At 50.1% G+C, this 19,631-nt stretch overlaps 1 protein-coding gene across 4 annotated transcripts in view; it reads right to left on the bottom strand.

Moving 5' to 3' along the window:
• Positions 1-19,631, bottom strand: part of ASAP1 (ArfGAP with SH3 domain, ankyrin repeat and PH domain 1) — a 346,099-nt gene that overhangs the window by 174,747 nt on the left and 151,721 nt on the right. For 2 of the 4 annotated variants that reach the window (XM_069731924.1, XM_069731927.1), the window contains exon 3: positions 8,838-8,964. In XM_069731924.1, the coding sequence (XP_069588025.1) occupies positions 8,838-8,964 (127 nt within the window). Of the gene's footprint in view, positions 1-8,837; positions 8,965-15,708; positions 15,969-19,631 lie in introns of those variants that run through there. The other 2 variants (XM_069731925.1, XM_069731926.1) reach the window with 2 other exon arrangements.

A 19,631-nucleotide genomic window follows, 5' to 3' on the forward strand; every position in this document is an offset into this window, starting at 1 on the left:
GAGAGATTCCGACGCTAGCGTTTAACGCTTTGCACAATGGGTGCAGCGGATGCATTTTTCCGGCGCATCCGCTGCCCCATTGTAAGGTGCGGGGAGGTGGGGACGGAGTTCCGGCCGCGCATGCGCGGTCGGAAAAAGCGGTCCGTCGGGAGAAAAAAACGTTACATGCAGGGTTTTTTTTTCCCGACGGTCCGCCAAAGCACGACGCATTAGTCTATGGGGAAAAAACGCATCCTGCAAGCATTTTTGCAGGATGCGTTTTTTCTGCAAAACGACGCATTGTGACGGATTTACAAAAAACGCTAGTGTGAAAGTACCCTAAGGCTTCTGGGTAATTTCGCAATGCATCGCCGGGAGTGGAAGATGGCAGCAGGCGCGTGCGGCTCGACGGACTACGGAGGGTGAGTATAGCAGGTTTTTTTTTTTTTTAACATGATATTTTTTTTACTATTGATGCCGCATAGGCAACATCAATAGTAAAAAGTTGGGGTATTAACCCTGTGTGAGTGGTGACCGGAGGGGGGTATGCGGGCGCCGGGCACTGACTGCGGGGAGTAAAGAGCGGCCATTTTCTTCTGGACTGTGCCTGTCGCTGATTGGTCGTGGCTGTTTTTCCGAGACCAATCAGCGACTTGGATTTCCATGACAGACAGAGGCCGCAACCAATGAATATCCGTGACAGACAGACAGACACAGAAAAACGGAAGTGACCCTTAGACAATTATATAGTAGATATATATATATATATATATATATATATATATATATATACTAGATGGTGGCCCGATTCTAACGCATCTGGTATTCTAGAATATGCATGTCCACGTAGTATATTGCCCAGTCACGTAGTATATTGCCCAGCCAGTATATATACTGTATACTGTGCTGTATACTACGTGACTGGGCAATATACTACGTGACTGGGCAATATACTACGTAGCTGGGCAATATACTACATGACTATATACTACGTGACTGGGCAATATACTACGTGGCTGGGCAATATACTACGTGGCTGGGCAATATACTACGTGGCTGGGCAATATACTACGTGGCTGGGCAATATACTACGTGGCTGGGCAATATACTACGTGACTGGGCAATATACTACGTGACTGGGCAATATACGACGTGGCTGGGCTATATACGACGTGGCTGGGCTGTATACGACGTGGCTGGGCTATATACGACGTGGCTGGGCAATATACTACGTGGCTGGGCTATATACTACGTGGCTGGGCTGTATACTACGTGGCTGGGCTGTATACTACGTGGCTGGGCTGTATACTACGTGGCTGCGCAATATACTATACTATACTGAGGGGCGGCGTCAGCACTGGGTATAAGGAGCCCGGATTTTCTCACATTGATGACCAGACGCTTGTGATATGACAGCAGTTGGGTTAGGTGGGACAGACGGACGGCGTGCTGCTGTGTTACACCCCGGCGTCTTTACCTACTGAGCTTTATCCGGCTTATCTCCACTGCCCTATGAGCTGCATTTGTCAGAGGAGTCACCTTGTGAGACAATACTGCAGAGAACACCGAGGGAAGAAATCTACACCGGGGGGGCGGCTATGGGGAAAATACATTATTACATGTGCTGCAGTCACCTAAACCTCTATGGATATAAACTGTGTAATTCTCATCAATGGAAACCAGACTCACAATGTGATCAGTAGTGTACGGCCTCCGTGTGCCTGTGTGCACTACCGACAGCTCCTAATGTGATCAGTAGTGTACGGCCCCCGCGTGCCTGTGTGCAGTACGGCCCCCGCGTGCCTGTGTGCACTCCCGACAGCTCCTAATGTGATCAGTAGTGTACGGCCTCCGCGTGCCTGTGTGCACTCCCGACAGCTCCTAATGTGATCAATAGTGTACGGCCTCCACGTGCCTGTGTGCACTCCCGACAGCTCATAATGTGATCAGTAGTGTACGGCCCCCGCGTGCCTGTGTGCACTCCCGACAGCTCATAATGTGATCAGTAGTGTACGGCCCCCGTGTGCCGTACGGCCCCCGTGTGCCTGTGTGCACTCCCGACAGCTCCTAATGTGATCAATAGTGTACGGCCTCCACGTGCCTGTGTGCACTCCCGACAGCTCATAATGTGATCAGTAGTGTACGGCCCCCGCGTGCCTGTGTGCACTCCCGACAGCTCATAATGTGATCAGTAGTGTACGGCCCCCGTGTGCCGTACGGCCCCCGCGTGCCTGTGTGCACTCCCGACAGCTCATAATGTGATCAGTAGTGTACGGCCCCCGTGTGCCGTACGGCCCCCGCGTGCCTGTGTGCACTCCCGACAGCTCATAACGTGATCAGTAGTGTACGGCCCCCGTGTGCCGTACGGCCCCCGCGTGCCTGTGTCCACTCCCAACAGCTCATAATGTGATCAGTAGTGTACGGCCCCCGCGTAGTGCAACATAAATACTGTCGGTATCTGCTGCAAATATGTTGCATATGGACCGGTCAGCTGCGATCCAGTATCACTTCTGCAACAAGACAACGAGGAAAGGTTACTTTGTATCACGGCTTCTGCGGCCGCCACATCCTGCAGCAATGACAGAGCGGGAGCAGCAGTCACAGGAGCGGTGGCAGCGAGGAGCACGACAGGCAGCAGGGGTCATGAATTTCACCGTTTCTTTTGGGGCGATGGGGGTGACCCACATTCTCAGTAATCAGGACTCCGCTCACCCAGGTCCTTGAGTATCACATCTCAGATCCGGGAGGCCCCGGGCAGTTTCTCAGTTCAGAAACCTGAAGCTCCGCTGATGCCTCTACAGTCAGCAAATCTACAGCCAACATCTTGTAATCGATCTTCAAGACCTTTTTAAATATTCCCCCTTTTTGTAGGTTATTTTACATTTGGGTAATGTGCGGCGAAAAAAAGCGCTGCAATGAAATGGAAACCGTCAGCAAGTAGCTTTATATTAATTCTAACTATGGTGAAAGCCTTGCTGAATTGCAGCTATGTATTTACATGGCTGCATACACACATTGTTGTTATTGTTTTTACCGGTTTTGCTACGTTTTCGGTGTAATTTTCCAATATGATGAAGCAGAGCTGCAGTATAAATCATGGCGAAGTGACAAAATAACAACCTGAGACTGTGATATAACCTATATCCTATGCACAGGATGCGGATTTCAGACTACGTCAGATGCCAACAAGAGGCAAAAATTTAGGGATCGCAGCAGAACCAAAAAAATGTCGGCTTAGTCCACGGTACTTCCTTAAAGGGATATTCCTGCTCCGCTCACTCCTGCCGAGATGTGAACGATATCTGCAGAGTTTTGCATCGTTTTGCCGGGTCTGTGGGGCCGTAACGGCATCGACAACACCCACGTACGCTGCTGGAGTCAGCGGCCCAAGATGACCCCAACGCGGAAGTAAGAGGTGCCGGACAATTCCTTTAAGAAAAAATTGGCGGAAGATACACCTGTACTCGCCAATTCCTTTGATCCAGCATTCTGATAATCCAGCACCTACTTTCAGCAGAATAATCGGAGGAGGCGCTACCTGCTAGCGAGTTATAAAGCCGTCCAATAATCCAGAATGCGGTTTAATCGACACCAGATTAAAGGAAATGTGCAAGATCCATGATGGGTCCTCCGCCATCGTTAGTCGGATGCTCCCGCATCCATTACATCTACAGGAAATTCCTAAATCGTCTGTCGTCCTCTGACGCAGCGGATCCTTCTGGGGCTCCTCCATCTCTAATTAGTCTTCTAATAAGGATGTTAATCATCGCGCGGCTTTATAATTATACTAGATTACTGGATTCAGGCCATGCAGAGACATCGATAAAAGGGGTGTCCTCAACGTCAGACACAACAGTATCACCGATACCAAAAATCAAGAAGCAAAAAAACCCACTTTTGTCCTTGCCTTACACAGACGGACCCTTATTTAGGTAGCCCCCAATGTGACCTACATCGCCACCGCAGAGGCCGCAGCTTACCCCGCTGCGTTCTGAAAGGGGCGATCTCTGAGGAGTCAACTCCAATGATAATCAATAAAAAGTGGTTTGACTTCTATTCAGTGGCACATAAACACCGCCGGGGGGTCCTCCAGGACTTGCCCACGATGCGGCTGGAAACCACCACAATGTGCGAGGTCTCAAATCGATTGATTGGTAATGGCCATCTGTTAAAACTGCACCAATTTCCATGTTTAAATACAGGGGGATCAGGCTGAAATACAGCCATTACATGAAACAGAGACAGCTGTGAAGGAGGCATAAGATTGGATATGGAACAGCCAAACTCTGCTGTGCTACAAAGGTGAGGTTGTAGAAGACAGTTGCACGTCACAGATTTTACACCATGGCAAGGCTGAGGACAGCAACAAGACACAAGGTAGTTATACTGCATCAGCAAAGTCTCTCCCAGGAAAAGATTACAAAGTAAACTGGGTATTCAAGATGTACGGTTTAATCTCCAAGAAATGCACAACATTGAGGACTGTAGATACAATGGTCGGCCAGGGAAACTTAGTGAAAGACACATCATACTTACTCCTCTTCAGAATCTGAAGATGATGTCCAGCAGTGCCATCAGTTCAGAACTGGCAGCAACACCGCACACAATGGTCGGCAAAGGTCTTCATGGAAAAAAATCGCAGCCAAACAGGCCAAACCATTGAGTTGGAAACATTATTGTGTCGCTCTTCAGTCCTCGGTGAATAAACTGTTCTGTTACAGCCAAATACTTCACATTTTAAACCATCAGTCCCGAGCACCTGCTGACATTTTTCCAATGTTTTTATGCATAGCTTTCTCACTTGGGCTTGTTTACTTATTACAGGGGTGGAAATTAGCAGCAATTCTTCCATAAAGACCACTACTGGCCAGAATTCTCCGAACAGTAGATGGGTCTAGCTTAGTCCAGCTTGTTGCTGTCGGTTCTGAGCGGATGGCACTGCTGGATATCTTCCAATTTGGAAGGAAACTAAGAATGTTGTGCTTTTCATCTGCTGCACTAAGCTTCATTGGACGACCTGTACATTTACACTCCTCAATTGCTCATTTCTTGATGTTTCATCAAAAAAGCTTGAACGGCTCATCTGGGCACCGCAGTCTGCTTTGGACTCTTATCCTTGGAGACTCCTTGCTGATGCAGTATAACTACATTGTGTCTTGTTTCTGTGCTTAACCAGTGACCTGAAACTGTCTTCCACATCCTCACCTTTGTAGCAAAGTTTGGCTGTTCCTCACCCAGTTATCAGCCTCCAACACAGTCATTTCTGTTACAGTTAATCACTTTGTTACAATCTATATAAGAAAATGATAATCATTATCAAAGGATTGCTGTGTAAGAGTAACAAAATACACCAAAGTCAGATTATGTAACATTGTAATCAGACGCAAGTCAGAAGAATTAAAGGGGTTTTAAAAACAAAAAGGCATACACCCAATAATAGATTTTGTTTGTTCACTTTGCATTTTGTTAATTGATCAAAATTAACTTAACATTTTACGCCTGCTTAAAACATTTTCACAGGACTGTAGGTACCAGACCCATCAGAGAAACACAGATATGAGAACCATCATAAAAACATACGGTATGTAGGTACCGGACCCGTCCTACAGTCACATATCGGCACCGGACACATCCTACAGTCACATATCGGCACCGGACCCGTCCTACAGTCACATATCGGCACCGGACCCGTCCTACAGTCACATATCTGCACCGGACCCGTCCTACAGTCACATATCGGCACCGGACACATCCTACAGTCACATATCAGCACCGGACACCTTCTGTAATCATATATCGGCACCGGACATCTTCAGTAATCATATATCGGCACCGGACATCTTCAGTAATCATATATTGGCACCGGACATCTTCAGTGATCATATATTGGCACCGGAATCGTCCTACAGTCACATATCAGCATCGGACACCTTCTGTAATCATATATCGGCACCGGACATCTTCAGTAATCATATATCGGCATCGGACATCTTCAGTAATCATATATCGGCACCGGACATCTTCAGTAATCATATATTGGCACCGGACCCGTCCTACAGTCACATATCGGCACCGGACCCGTCCTACAGTCACATATCTGCACCGGACCCGTCCTACAGTCACATATCGGCACCGGACACATCCTACAGTCACATATCAGCACCGGACACCTTCTGTAATCATATATCGGCACCGGACATCTTCAGTAATCATATATCGGCACCGGACCCGTCCTACAGTCACATATCGGCACCGGACACATCCTACAGTCACATATCAGCACCGGACACCTTCTGTAATCATATATCGGCACCGGACATCTTCAGTAATCATATATCGGCACCGGACATCTTCAGTAATCATATATTGTCACCGGACACGTCCTACAGTCACATATCAGCACCGGACACCTTCTGTAATCATATATCGGCATCGGACATCTTCAGTAATCATATATCGGCACCGGACATCTTCAGTAATCATATATTGGCACCGGACCCGTCCTACAGTCACATATCTGCACCGGACCCGTCCTACAGTCACATATCGGCACCGGACACATCCCACAGTCACATATCAGCACCGGACACCTTCTGTAATCATATATCGGCATCGGACATCTTCAGTAATCATATATCGGCACCGGACATCTTCAGTAATCATATATCGGCACCGGACATCTTCAGTAATCATATATTGGCACCGGACACATCCTACAGTCACATATCGGCACCGGACATCTTCAGTAATCATATATTGGCACCGGACACATCCTACAGTCACATATCGGCACCGGACCCGTCCTACAGTCACATATCGGCACCGGACCCGTCCTACAGTCACATATCGGCACCGGACCCGTCCTACAGTCACATATCGGCACCGGACCCGTCCTACAGTCACATATCTGCACCGGACACGTCCTACAGTCACATATCGGCACCGGACACGTCCTACAGTCACATATCTGCACCGGACACGTCCTACAGTCACATATCGGCAGCGGACCCGTCCTACAGTCACATATCGGCACCGGACCCGTCCTACAGTCACATATCGGCACCGGACCCGTCCTACAGTCACATATCGGCACCGGACCCGTCCTACAGTCACATATCTGCACCGGACACGTCCTACAGTCACATATCGGCACCGGACACGTCCTACAGTCACATATCGGCACCGGACACGTCCTACAGTCACATATCGGCAGCGGACCCGTCCTACAGTCACATATCGGCAGCGGACCCGTCCTACAGTCACATATCGGCACCGGACCCGTCCTACAGTCACATATCGGAACCGGACACATCCTACAGTCACATATCGGCACCGGACACGTCCTACAGTCACATATCAGCACCGGACACTTTCTGTAATCATATCGGCACCGGACATCTTCTGTAATCATATATCGGCACCGGACATCTTCAGTAATCATATATCAGCACCGGACACGTCCTACAGTCACATATCGGCACCGGACACGTCCTACAGTCACATATCGGCACCGGACACGTCCTACAGTCACATATCGGCACCGGACACGTCCTACAGTCACATATCGGCACCGGACCCGTCCTACAGTCACATATTGACACCGGACATCTTCAGTAATCACATATTGGCACCGGACACCTTCAGTAATGATATATTGGCACCGGACATCTTCAGTAATCATATATCGGCACCGGACATCTTCTGTAATCATATATCGGCACCGGACATCTTCAGTAATCATATATCAGCACCGGACACGTCCTACAGTCACATATCGGCACCGGACACGTCCTACAGTCACATATCGGCACCGGACACGTCCTACAGTCACATATCAGCACCGGACACCTTCTGTAATCATATATTGGCACTGGACATCTTCAGTAATCATATATCGGCACCGGACATCTTCTGTAATCATATATCAGCACCGGACATCTTCAGTAATCATATATTGGCACCAGACATCTTCAGTAATCATATATTGGCACTGGACATCTTCAGTGATCATATATTGGCACCGGACATCTTCAGTGATCATATATTGGCACTGGACATCTTCAGTGATCATATATTGACACCGGACATCTTCAGTAATCATATATTGGCACTGGACACCTTCTGTAATCATATATTGGCACCGGACATCTTCAGTGATCATATATTGGCACTGGACATCTTCAGTGATCATATATTGGCACCGGACATCTTCAGTGATCATATATTGGCACTGGACATCTTCAGTAATCATATATCGGCACCGGACATCTTCAGTAATCATATATTGGCACTGGACACCTTCTGTAATCATATATTGGCACCGGACATCTTCAGTGATCATATATTGGCACTGGACATCTTCAGTGATCATATATTGACACCGGACATCTTCAGTAATCACATATTGGCACCGGACATCTTCAGTAATCACATATTGGCACCGGACATCTTCAGTAATCATATATCGGCACCGGACATCTTCTGTAATCATATATCGGCACCGGACATCTTCAGTAATCACATATCGGCACCGGACATCTTCAGTAATCATATATCAGCACCGGACACGTCCTACAGTCACATATCGGCACCGGACACGTCCTACAGTCACATATCGGCACCGGACACGTCCTACAGTCACATATCAGCACCGGACACCTTCTGTAATCATATATTGGCACTGGACATCTTCAGTAATCATATATCAGCACCGGACATCTTCAGTAATCATATATCGGCACCGGACATCTTCAGTAATCATATATTGGCACTGGACATCTTCAGTAATCATATATTGGCGCCGGACACGTCCTACAATCACAGGTATGCACATATATGACAGCGGACGGGTCTCTTACCTCTTCCAGCACAGTGATGGAGTTCCTGCAGCTCTGCAGTCTGGTGGTGAAGCTGGACGTGGTTGGGGAATTGTAATCCTCTGTGGTCTCGGAAATAAACTCTGACACCGAGATCTGATCCGGCATCCTAGCCATAGGGACACAGGGAAAAAAAAAAACACAAGCAGATGAGGAAACGAGAAAGGAGAGAGGGTCCAGGAGGGGAGGGGAGCGAGCGATGGACGGGGGAGGCGGAGTGACCGAGCGATCCCTCCACAACATACTGTACACAGCAAAATCTGGGCAGGAGGGCGGGGGGGGGGGGGAGAAGACAATGACTATCCGCAACACAGAACCGTACCGAGAGCCAACACCGCACAAAAAGAACGGGGACGAGTCGGAAAAAAAATAAATCAGGCACCCTGATGCAATGCAGCAGCGCTGCCCCCCCGGGGGGACGCCCGGGTGCATTGTATATACGCATCGCATGACAAATGCGACTGTTCCTGGTGACGCTGCAACCGCAGCAAAAGGTCAGAGCAGGCGAGCAGCGGAGAAAAACTGATCCGGACCGCAGCTATCAGGGCCCACCATGGGGAGTTACAGATGTAGCAGAGCTGGGTATGATTGCCAGAGATGAAGTGGGACGTAAGGGGTCTGACAATGCTGGCCCACCTAAGCGTTACATGGGACTGCAACTAAACCCAACCTCAGAGGTTTCCCAGCAGCCTGAACCATTGAGCTGGAGCGAGATGTAACGGGATCAGGTATACTGGATGTCACTGGACAATCTCGCCTTGAGAATGGGCTTTCATGCAGTCCTATGTAACGCCAACATGTGATAACTTATTGACACCTGATCCCTTCCCATCAAACTACAGCTTTCTATGACATCCACACTTTGACAAACCCAGCTCTGCTACAGCTGACTGACCCAAACCTTCATTAAAAAGATGAAAACCTGCCCGCAGTCCCATGTAACGCTAAATGACAAAAAGAGCCTGCTACATCTGATAGCTATCACCTGCTATTAATCCTCTGAGAGTCGGTTTGCGAGCAGTCCTATGCAAAATACGGTTTAACGGCAGGTTGAATCTGCCGTATGTAGCAGACATATTCGTGATTTAGCATAATACGTCTGAGTGTTACATAGGACTGCAGGTAGATTTTTTTTTTTTTAGCATTTTAATGTTGGGTTTGTCAAATATATGTAAAATTTGTGAAAGGCAATGCAGCTGGGTTTTAGGTTGGTCATTATTGGATCACAGGCATTACTGGGCTTTGTTTGTCATTTGGGATAAAAACAAATTAGGTGTTGCATAGGACTGCAAATAAAACCAATCTCAGGTATGTATGAGTAGCCTGGGGATACCAGGTGTAGCAGAGCTGAGTTTGTCCTTTCTAGCAGAGGTACATTTGTCAATATCAAACTGAGGTGTTACATAGGACTGCAGATTACAGAGCAGGGTTGGGGTAGTCAGAGGCAGGAGAGCTTTGTTTGCAATGTTGAAAAACGCATAAAAGGGTCAATGGCAAACCTGGCTCTGATGCACCACACCCTGGCAGTGGAGGAGTTAACTCCGATGGTTGCCTGCCTGATGTGTAGAGAATTCACATGGGTTCTAACATAGAGAAGGGCCGAGATAATGAACGTCTGCACAATGGGGAGGGGGTAATGAATGGCCGCAGCAGCCGAACCCTTCATGCATCACATCTAGGAGAGAGGGAGACGTCACCCCGAGCACAGGGGGCATCCAAAGCCCCCGCAACGGGGTCCGTCCTCCCGCACAATGCCCATTATATTCAGCCTTTTCAGGGGGTGCACTTGAAAATGCAGCTCTGTAGCCCCAAAGCATCATGCCAAGAGGATGAGCAGCATGCCAAGAGGGGGTCTCTGAGCCGAGGTCCCCAACATTGGGGTCTAGAATTAAAAAAAAAAGGCCATGGTGGTCCGTAATGTCCAAAACCAATTCGGTAAATTTTGAATACTCTCTTAAAGACCCATTCCCTTAAAGACTCATTCCCAAAAAGTGCAAGCCACCCTCTACTTGCCGAGCGGGTCCGGCAGACCCCCATCCTTACTGGATTAGGGGGGTGCACGTGCTCGGCCGCCGCTCCCATTTATTGTCTATGAGACTGTGGAAATAGTGGAGCGCTGCACTTGGCCTTGGCCGTCTCATAGACAATGAACGGACCGGCGGCCGAGCCTGTGCACCATTCGCCATGTTCCTGCAGAGCTCCATTCTCAGGATCACCAACTATCCCTTTAAGGGATAGGGAGATACACTAAATATCAACGGGCCCCACTGATTACAACAACAGGGGTCCATTGCCCCTATTTCCCTGTGGTGGCCGCTCCATTTGTCTGTCCCATAGTCTCCATTCAAATGAGGGGTGGTAAAGGATCAGTGAGGGTCTTACATTACAGTTTACCCACTTCTGACAAGTCCTTAAAGGGGTTTTCCCAGAAGCTTATCCACAGGATAGATGATATATGTAGGACTGCTGGGGGTCGGCTTCTGAGCCCACTACGGATCTCAGAAATGAGGGGTCCAAAGTCCTCTGTGTGGGGGAACTGAGCATGTGCGACCACTGCTCTATTGACTGTCCATAGGGATTACACAGTGGTCGCACATGCTCAGTAAGGCTTCATCCACACAAGGGATTTCTGCTCCCTCGTTCCTGGGATCAGTGGGGTTTTCAGCACCCGGACACAAGTCAGCTATCCTGTCGTTTATGGGACGACCCCTTAAAGTCATCATTCATTGTCAGCTTTCCCAGCCCCCAGAATTATAGATCTGCCAGAAATGTAAAAACTGGAAAATTAGCCAATAAAGGAAGCAACCCCCCCCCACCTTGTGGCAGCCATATTGGTTGTCACCCAGCTTTCCCGGGCACCAGGGTCCAATTCCTGCAAACCTGACAGAAGAGGACGACTCGAGGACAACGGGGCGAGCAGCCGGGACGACACAGATTCCATGGATGGTGGAATAACGGGATATTATTTTTTATAAGTGGTGCACGCCGCACATTCCTGAGTGACACATCCACCCATGACATTTTCTGCCACATCACATCCACAGCAGGATGCTACAGCCCGTACCCACACAGCGCACGTGCCCGGCAAAATATGCGGCACATCCATGCCAGAGGAATGCCACGCTGACTGTCTAATCCCAGAAAATATTTAAAGAGCCCCCGTCATTCATTGTAAAGCACCCGTGACGCGGTGTGCGTGATACATCTGTACGGGGCCGGCGCTGCCTACAATGTCTCCTGTGCCACCTGTCAGGACAGACGGACACATGGTAGAAGATCTGAGCCAATGCCAGTGTAGCAAACCCTCAGCTGTTACAGGGCGCGTAGCTCCAGCATCAAGATGTCCCAATTCACTGACAGGGAGCAGAGAACTGAAACAGAGGAGGGGCCTCTGGGGTCTCGGCGATCAGACCCCACTGATTACAAAGGGCACCAGGAGGACTGAAGGGAAAGGCCGGGCAAGAAGACCAAGAAAGAATGAAAGGAGACGGCACACACCCAGAGCAGCACACGGGGGGGGGCACCGAAAATGGCCGACGTCATCGGTGCCCAAACAGAAGCCCCTGCAGACAGTCCGAATCCCCACACCCAGAAGAGAATACATGTCCCCGAGCACACACAGACCAGGAGGAAGATCGTACGTGTACACAGCCATGTCAGTGGGGTAATACATGTACACAGACATGTCAGCAGGGTCATACATGTACACAGCCATGTCAGCGGGGTCATACATGTACACAGCCAAGTCAGCGGGGTCATACATGTACACAGACCAGGAGGAAGATCGTACATGTACACAGACAAGTCAGCGGGGTCATACATGTACACAGACCAGGAGGAAGATCGTACGTGTACACAGCCATGTCAGTGGGGTAATACATGTACACAGACATGTCAGCGGGGTCATACATGTACACAGCCATGTCAGCGGGGTCATACATGTACACAGCCAAGTCAGCGGGGTCATACATGTACACAGACCAGGAGGAAGATCGTACATGTACACAGACAAGTCAGCGGGGTCATACATGTACACAGACCAGGAGGAAGATCGTACATGTACACAGACAAGTCAGCGGGGTCATACATGTACACAGACCAGGAGGAAGATCGTACATGTACACAGACAAGTCAGCGGGGTCATACATGTACACAGACCAGGAGGAAGATCGTACGTGTACACAGCCATGTCAGTGGGGTAATACATGTACACAGACATGTCAGCGGGGTCATACATGTACACAGCCAAGTCAGCGGGGTCATACATGTACACAGACATGTCAGCGGGGTCATACATGTACACAGCCATGTCAGTGGGGTAATACATGTACACAGCCATGTCAGTGGGGTAATACATGTACACAGACATGTCAGCGGGGTCATACATGTACACAGCCATGTCAGCGGGGTCATACATGTACACAGCCAAGTCAGCGGGGTCATACATGTACACAGACCAGGAGGAAGATCGTACATGTACACAGACAAGTCAGCGGGGTCATACATGTACACAGACCAGGAGGAAGATCGTACGTGTACACAGCCATGTCAGTGGGGTAATACATGTACACAGACATGTCAGCGGGGTCATACATGTACACAGCCAAGTCAGCGGGGTCATACATGTACACAGACATGTCAGCGGGGTCATACATGTACACAGCCATGTCAGTGGGGTAATACATGTACACAGCCATGTCAGTGGGGTAATACATGTACACAGACATGTCAGCGGGGTCATACATGTACACAGCCATGTCAGCGGGGTCATACATGTACACAGCCAAGTCAGCGGGGTCATACATGTACACAGACCAGGAGGAAGATCGTACATGTACACAGACAAGTCAGCGGGGTCATACATGTACACAGACCAGGAGGAAGATCGTACATGCACACACACATGTCAGCATGGTCATACATGTACACAGACATGTCAGCGGGGTCATACATGTACACAGCCATGTCAGCGGGGTAATACATGTACACAGACCAGGAGGAAGATCGTACGTGTACACAGACATATCAGCGTGGTCATACATGTACACAGCCATGTCAGCGTGGTCATACATGTACATACATGTCAGCGTGGTCATACATGTACACAGACCAGGAGGAAGATCGTACGTGTACACAGACATATCAGCGTGGTCATACATGTACACAGCCATGTCAGTGGGGTAATACATGTACACAGCCATGTCAGCGTGGTAATACATGTACACAGCCATGTCAGCGTGGTCATACATGTACACATACATGTCAGCGTGGTCATACATGTACACAGACCAGGAGGAAGATCGTACATGTACACAGCCATGTCAGCGGGGTCATACACAGACATGTCAGCGGGGTCATACATGCACACAGACATGTCAGCGTGGTCATACATGTACACAGACATGTCAGCATGGTCATACATGTACACAGACCAGGAGGAAGATCGTACGTGTACACAGACATATCAGCGTGGTCATACATGTACACAGCCATGTCAGTGGGGTAATACATGTACACAGCCATGTCAGCGTGGCCATACATGTACACATACATGTCAGCGTGGTCATACATGTACACAGACCAGGAGGAAGATCATACATGTACACAGCCATGTCAGCGGGGTCATACACAGACATGTCAGCGGGGTCATACATGCACACAGACATGTCAGCGTGGTCATACATGTACACAGACCAGGAGGAAGATCGTACGTGTACACAGCCATGTCTGCGGGGTCATACATATACATGCACACAGACCAGGAGGAAGATCGTACGTGTACACAGACATGTCAGCGGGGTCATACATGTACACAGCCATGTCTGTTGGGTCATACATATACACGTCAGTGGGGTCATACATGCACACAGACATGTCAGTGGAGTCATACATATAAATGTCAGCAGGGTCATACACAGACATGTCAGCGGGGTCATACATGCACACAGACATGTCAGCGGAGTCATACAAGTACACAGACATGTCAGTGGGGGTCATACATGCACACAGACATGTCAGCGGGGTCATACAAGTACACAGACATGTCAGTGGGGGTCATACATGCACACAGACATGTCAGCGGGGTCATACAAGTACACAGACATGTCAGCGGGGTCATACATATACATGTCAGCAGGGTCATACACAGACATGTCAGCGGGGTCATACATATACACAGACATGTCAGTGGGGGTCATACATGTACACAGACGAGATACTTATCAATAACCTTCCAGGACAGGAGAAAAGGACGACACACACATCCAGCAGCGTACACATCTGCAGGCTGAACACACACACGTATATAACACAGACACGGAATAAGCTTATATGTGTACTATACACACAGTAATCACCACGTACACACACTCACCCCATGAGACACACAGGACTCAAACTGTAGACAGTACGGTGCACACACAGGCAGAGTACACACAGTACAAGGATACACACATATGGTGCAAATGAATACACACAGTACATACACACTGTATATATATATATATATATATACACACACACACACACACACACAGCACAAAGAGCAGACATATACACAAATACCATACATACACACAATTACATATACACTATAAATACATATATATATATATATACACACAGTACAATGAGCAGACATACATACACATTACATACATATACACACTGTGTACGTGCACACACACTCACTGTACACACACACACACTGTACACACACTGTATCCACACATACATACACACACACTGTACACACACTCACACACTGTACACACACACACACACTGTACACACACTGTACACACACACTGTACACACACACTGTACACACACACAGTACACACAGCCGGCGGACCTACATGTCAGCAGCTGCGGTGCTCGGTGGGTGCAGCCTCCTGTCTGGTGTCTCCGGTCACATCTATGTCCCCCGGGGATGTGCTCTTCTCATTCTCCCGCAGCCTCGCTCATCCCTCCCGGGAGCAGGACCATGCCCCGCCGTGCTGCAGCGCTCGGTGACCCGGTGTACGGCGGCTCGGTCCCGACTCTCACCGTCAGCCGCCTGCAGGGAGCGCGAGACACACGAGAAGTGCACGGGAGCTGGAAACGCGCAGCAACAACGGGAGCGCGCACCGAGAGAACGCACGGCGCCTGCGCGACCACCCGCCCAGCAACAGCGGCAAAAGGAGGAGAAGGCGGGGCGGACCGAGCGGCGGAGTCATTCACACTCCGGTCACATCCACACACCACAGTCAGCGGATCATCAGCAGGCGGAAACCGGAGCATCCCGCAGTGTCACATGTACAGAGCACCCCCATCATCCTCATATGTACAGAGAGCACCCCCATCCTCCTCACATGTACAGAGAGCACCCCCATCCTCCTCACATGTACAGAGAGCACCCCCATCCTCCTCACATGTACAGAGAGCACCCCCATCCTCCTCACATGTACAGAGAGCACCCCCATCCTCCTCACATGTACAGAGAGCACCTCCATCCTCCTCACATGTACAGAGAGCACCCCCATCATCCTCACATGTACAGAGAGCACCTCCATCCTCCTCACATGTACAGAGAGCACCCCCATCATCCTCACATGTACAGAGAGCACCCCCATCATCCTCACATGTACAGAGAGCACCCCCATCATCCTCACATGTACAGAGAGCACCTCCATCCTCCTCACATGTACAGAGAGCACCCCCATCATCCTCACATGTACAGAGAGCACCCCCATCATCCTCACATGTACAGAGAGCACCTCCATCCTCCTCACATGTACAGAGAGCACCCCCATCATCCTCATATGTACAGAGAGCACCCCCATCCTCCTCACATGTACAGAGAGCACCCCCATCCTCCTCACATGTACAGAGAGCACCCCCATCCTCCTCACATGTACAGAGAGCACCCCCATCCTCCTCACATGTACAGAGAGCACCTCCATCCTCCTCACATGTACAGAGAGCACCCCCATCATCCTCACATGTACAGAGAGCACCCCCATCCTCCTCACATGTACAGAGAGCACCCCCATCCTCCTCACATGTACAGAGAGCACCCCCATCCTCCTCACATGTACAGAGAGCACCCTCATCCTCCTCACATGTACAGAGAGCACCCCCATCCTCCTCACATGTACAGAGAGCACCCCCATCCTCCTCACATGTACAGAGAGCACCCCCATCCTCCTCACATGTACAGAGAGCACCCCCATCATCCTCACATGTACAGAGAGCACCCTCATCCTCCTCACATGTACAGAGCACCCCCATCATCCTCATATGTACAGAGCACCCCCATCCTCCTCACATGTACAGATAGCACCCCCATCATCCTCACATGTACGGACAGCACCCCCATCATCCTCACATGTACAGAGAGCAACCCCATCCTCCTCACATGTACAGATAGCACCCCCATCATCCTCACATGTACAGATAGCACCCCCATCCTCCTCACATGTACAGAGAGCACCCCCATCATCCTCACATGTACAGATAGCACCCCCATCATCCTCACATGTACAGAGAGCACCCCCATCATCCTCACATGTACAGAGAGCACCCCCATCATCCTCACATGTACAGAGAGCACCCCCATCCTCCTCACATGTACAGAGAGCACCCCCATCATCCTCACATGTACAGAGAGCACCCCCATCATCCTCACATGTACAGAGAGCACCCCCATCCTCCTCACATGTACAGAGAGCACCCCCATCCTCACATGTACAGAGAGCACCCCCATCCTCCTCACATGTACAGAGAGCACCCCCATCCTCACATGTACAGATAGCACCCCCATCATCCTCACATGTACAGAGAGCATCCCCATCCTCCTCACATGTACAGATAGCACCCCCATCCTCCTCACATGTACAGAGAGCACCCCCATCATCCTCACATGTACAGAGAGCACCCCCATCCTCCTCACATGTACAGAGAGCACCCCCATCATCCTCACATGTACAGAGAGCACCCCCATCATCCTCACATGTACAGAGAGCACCCCCATCCTCCTCACATGTACAGAGAGCACCCCCATCCTCACATGTACAGATAGCACCCCCATCATCCTCACATGTACAGAGAGCATCCCCATCATCCTCACATGTACAGATAGCACCCCCATCCTCCTCACATGTACAGAGAGCACCCCCATCATCCTCACATGTACAGAGAGCACCCCCATCCTCCTCACATGTACAGAGAGCACCCCCATCCTCCTCACATGTACAGAGAGCACCCCCATCATCCTCACATGTACAGAGAGCACCCCCATCCTCCTCACATGTACAGAGAGCACCCCCATCATCCTCACATGTACAGAGAGCACCCCCATCCTCCTCACATGTACAGAGAGCACCCCCATCCTCCTCACATGTACAGAGAGCAACCCCATCATCCTCACATGTACAGAGAGCACCCCCATCATCCTCACATGTACAGAGAGCACCCCCATCCTCCTCACATGTACAGAGAGCACCCCCATCCTCACATGTACAGAGAGCACCCCCATCCTCCTCACATGTACAGAGAGCACCCCCATCATCCTCACATGTACAGAGAGCACCCCCATCCTCACATGTACAGAGAGCACCCCCATCCTCCTCACATGTACAGAGAGCACCCCCATCCTCCTCACATGTACAGAGAGCACCCCCATCCTCCTCACATGTACAGAGAGCACCCCCATCCTCACATGTACAGAGAGCACCCTCATCACCCTCACATGTACAGAGAGCACCCCCATCCTCCTCACATGTACAGAGAGCATCCCCATCCTCCTCACATGTACAGAGAGCACCCCCATCCTCACATGTACAGATAGCACCCCCATCATCCTCACATGTACAGAGAGCATCCCCATCATCCTCACATGTACAGAGAGCACCCCCATCCTCACATGTACAGATAGCACCCCCATCATCCTCACATGTACAGAGAGCATCCCCATCATCCTCACATGTACAGATAGCACCCCCATCCTCCTCACATGTACAGAGAGCACCCCCATCCTCCTCACATGTACAGATAGCACCCCCATCCTCCTCACATGTACAGAGAGCAACCCCATCCTCCTCACATGTACAGGGAGCACCCCCATCATCCTCACATGTACAGATAGCACCCCCATCCTCACATGTACAGAGAGCACCCTCATCACCTTCACATGTACAGAGAGCACCCCCATCCTCCTCACATGTACAGAGAGCACCCCCATCCTCCTCACATGTACAGAGAGCACCCCCATCCTCCTCACATGTACAGAGAGCACCCCCATCATCCTCACATGTACAGAGAGCACCCCCATCCTCACATGTACAGAGAGCACCCCCATCATCCTCACATGTACAGAGAGCACCCCCATCCTCCTCACATGTACAGAGAGCACCCCCATCATCCTCACATGTACAGAGAGCACCCCCATCCTCCTCACATGTACAGAGAGCAACCCCATCCTCCTCTCATGTACAGATAGCACCCCCATCCTCCTCACATGTACAGAGAGCACCCTCATCATCCTCACATGTACAGAGAGCCCACCCATCCTCACATGTACAGAGAGCACCTCCATCCTCCTCACATGTACAGAGAGCACCCTCATCATCCTCACATGTACAGAGAGCACCCTCATCCTCCTCACATGTACAGAGAGCACCCCCATCATCCTCACATGTACAGAGAGCACCCTCATCCTCCTCACATGTACAGAGAGCACCCCCATCCTCACATGTACAGAGAGCACCCCCATCCTCCTCACATGTACAGAGAGCA

Source organism: Ranitomeya imitator, chromosome 6 (genome assembly GCF_032444005.1).
Source record: "Ranitomeya imitator isolate aRanImi1 chromosome 6, aRanImi1.pri, whole genome shotgun sequence".
In the NCBI taxonomy this organism is placed as follows: Eukaryota; Metazoa; Chordata; class Amphibia; order Anura; family Dendrobatidae; genus Ranitomeya; species Ranitomeya imitator.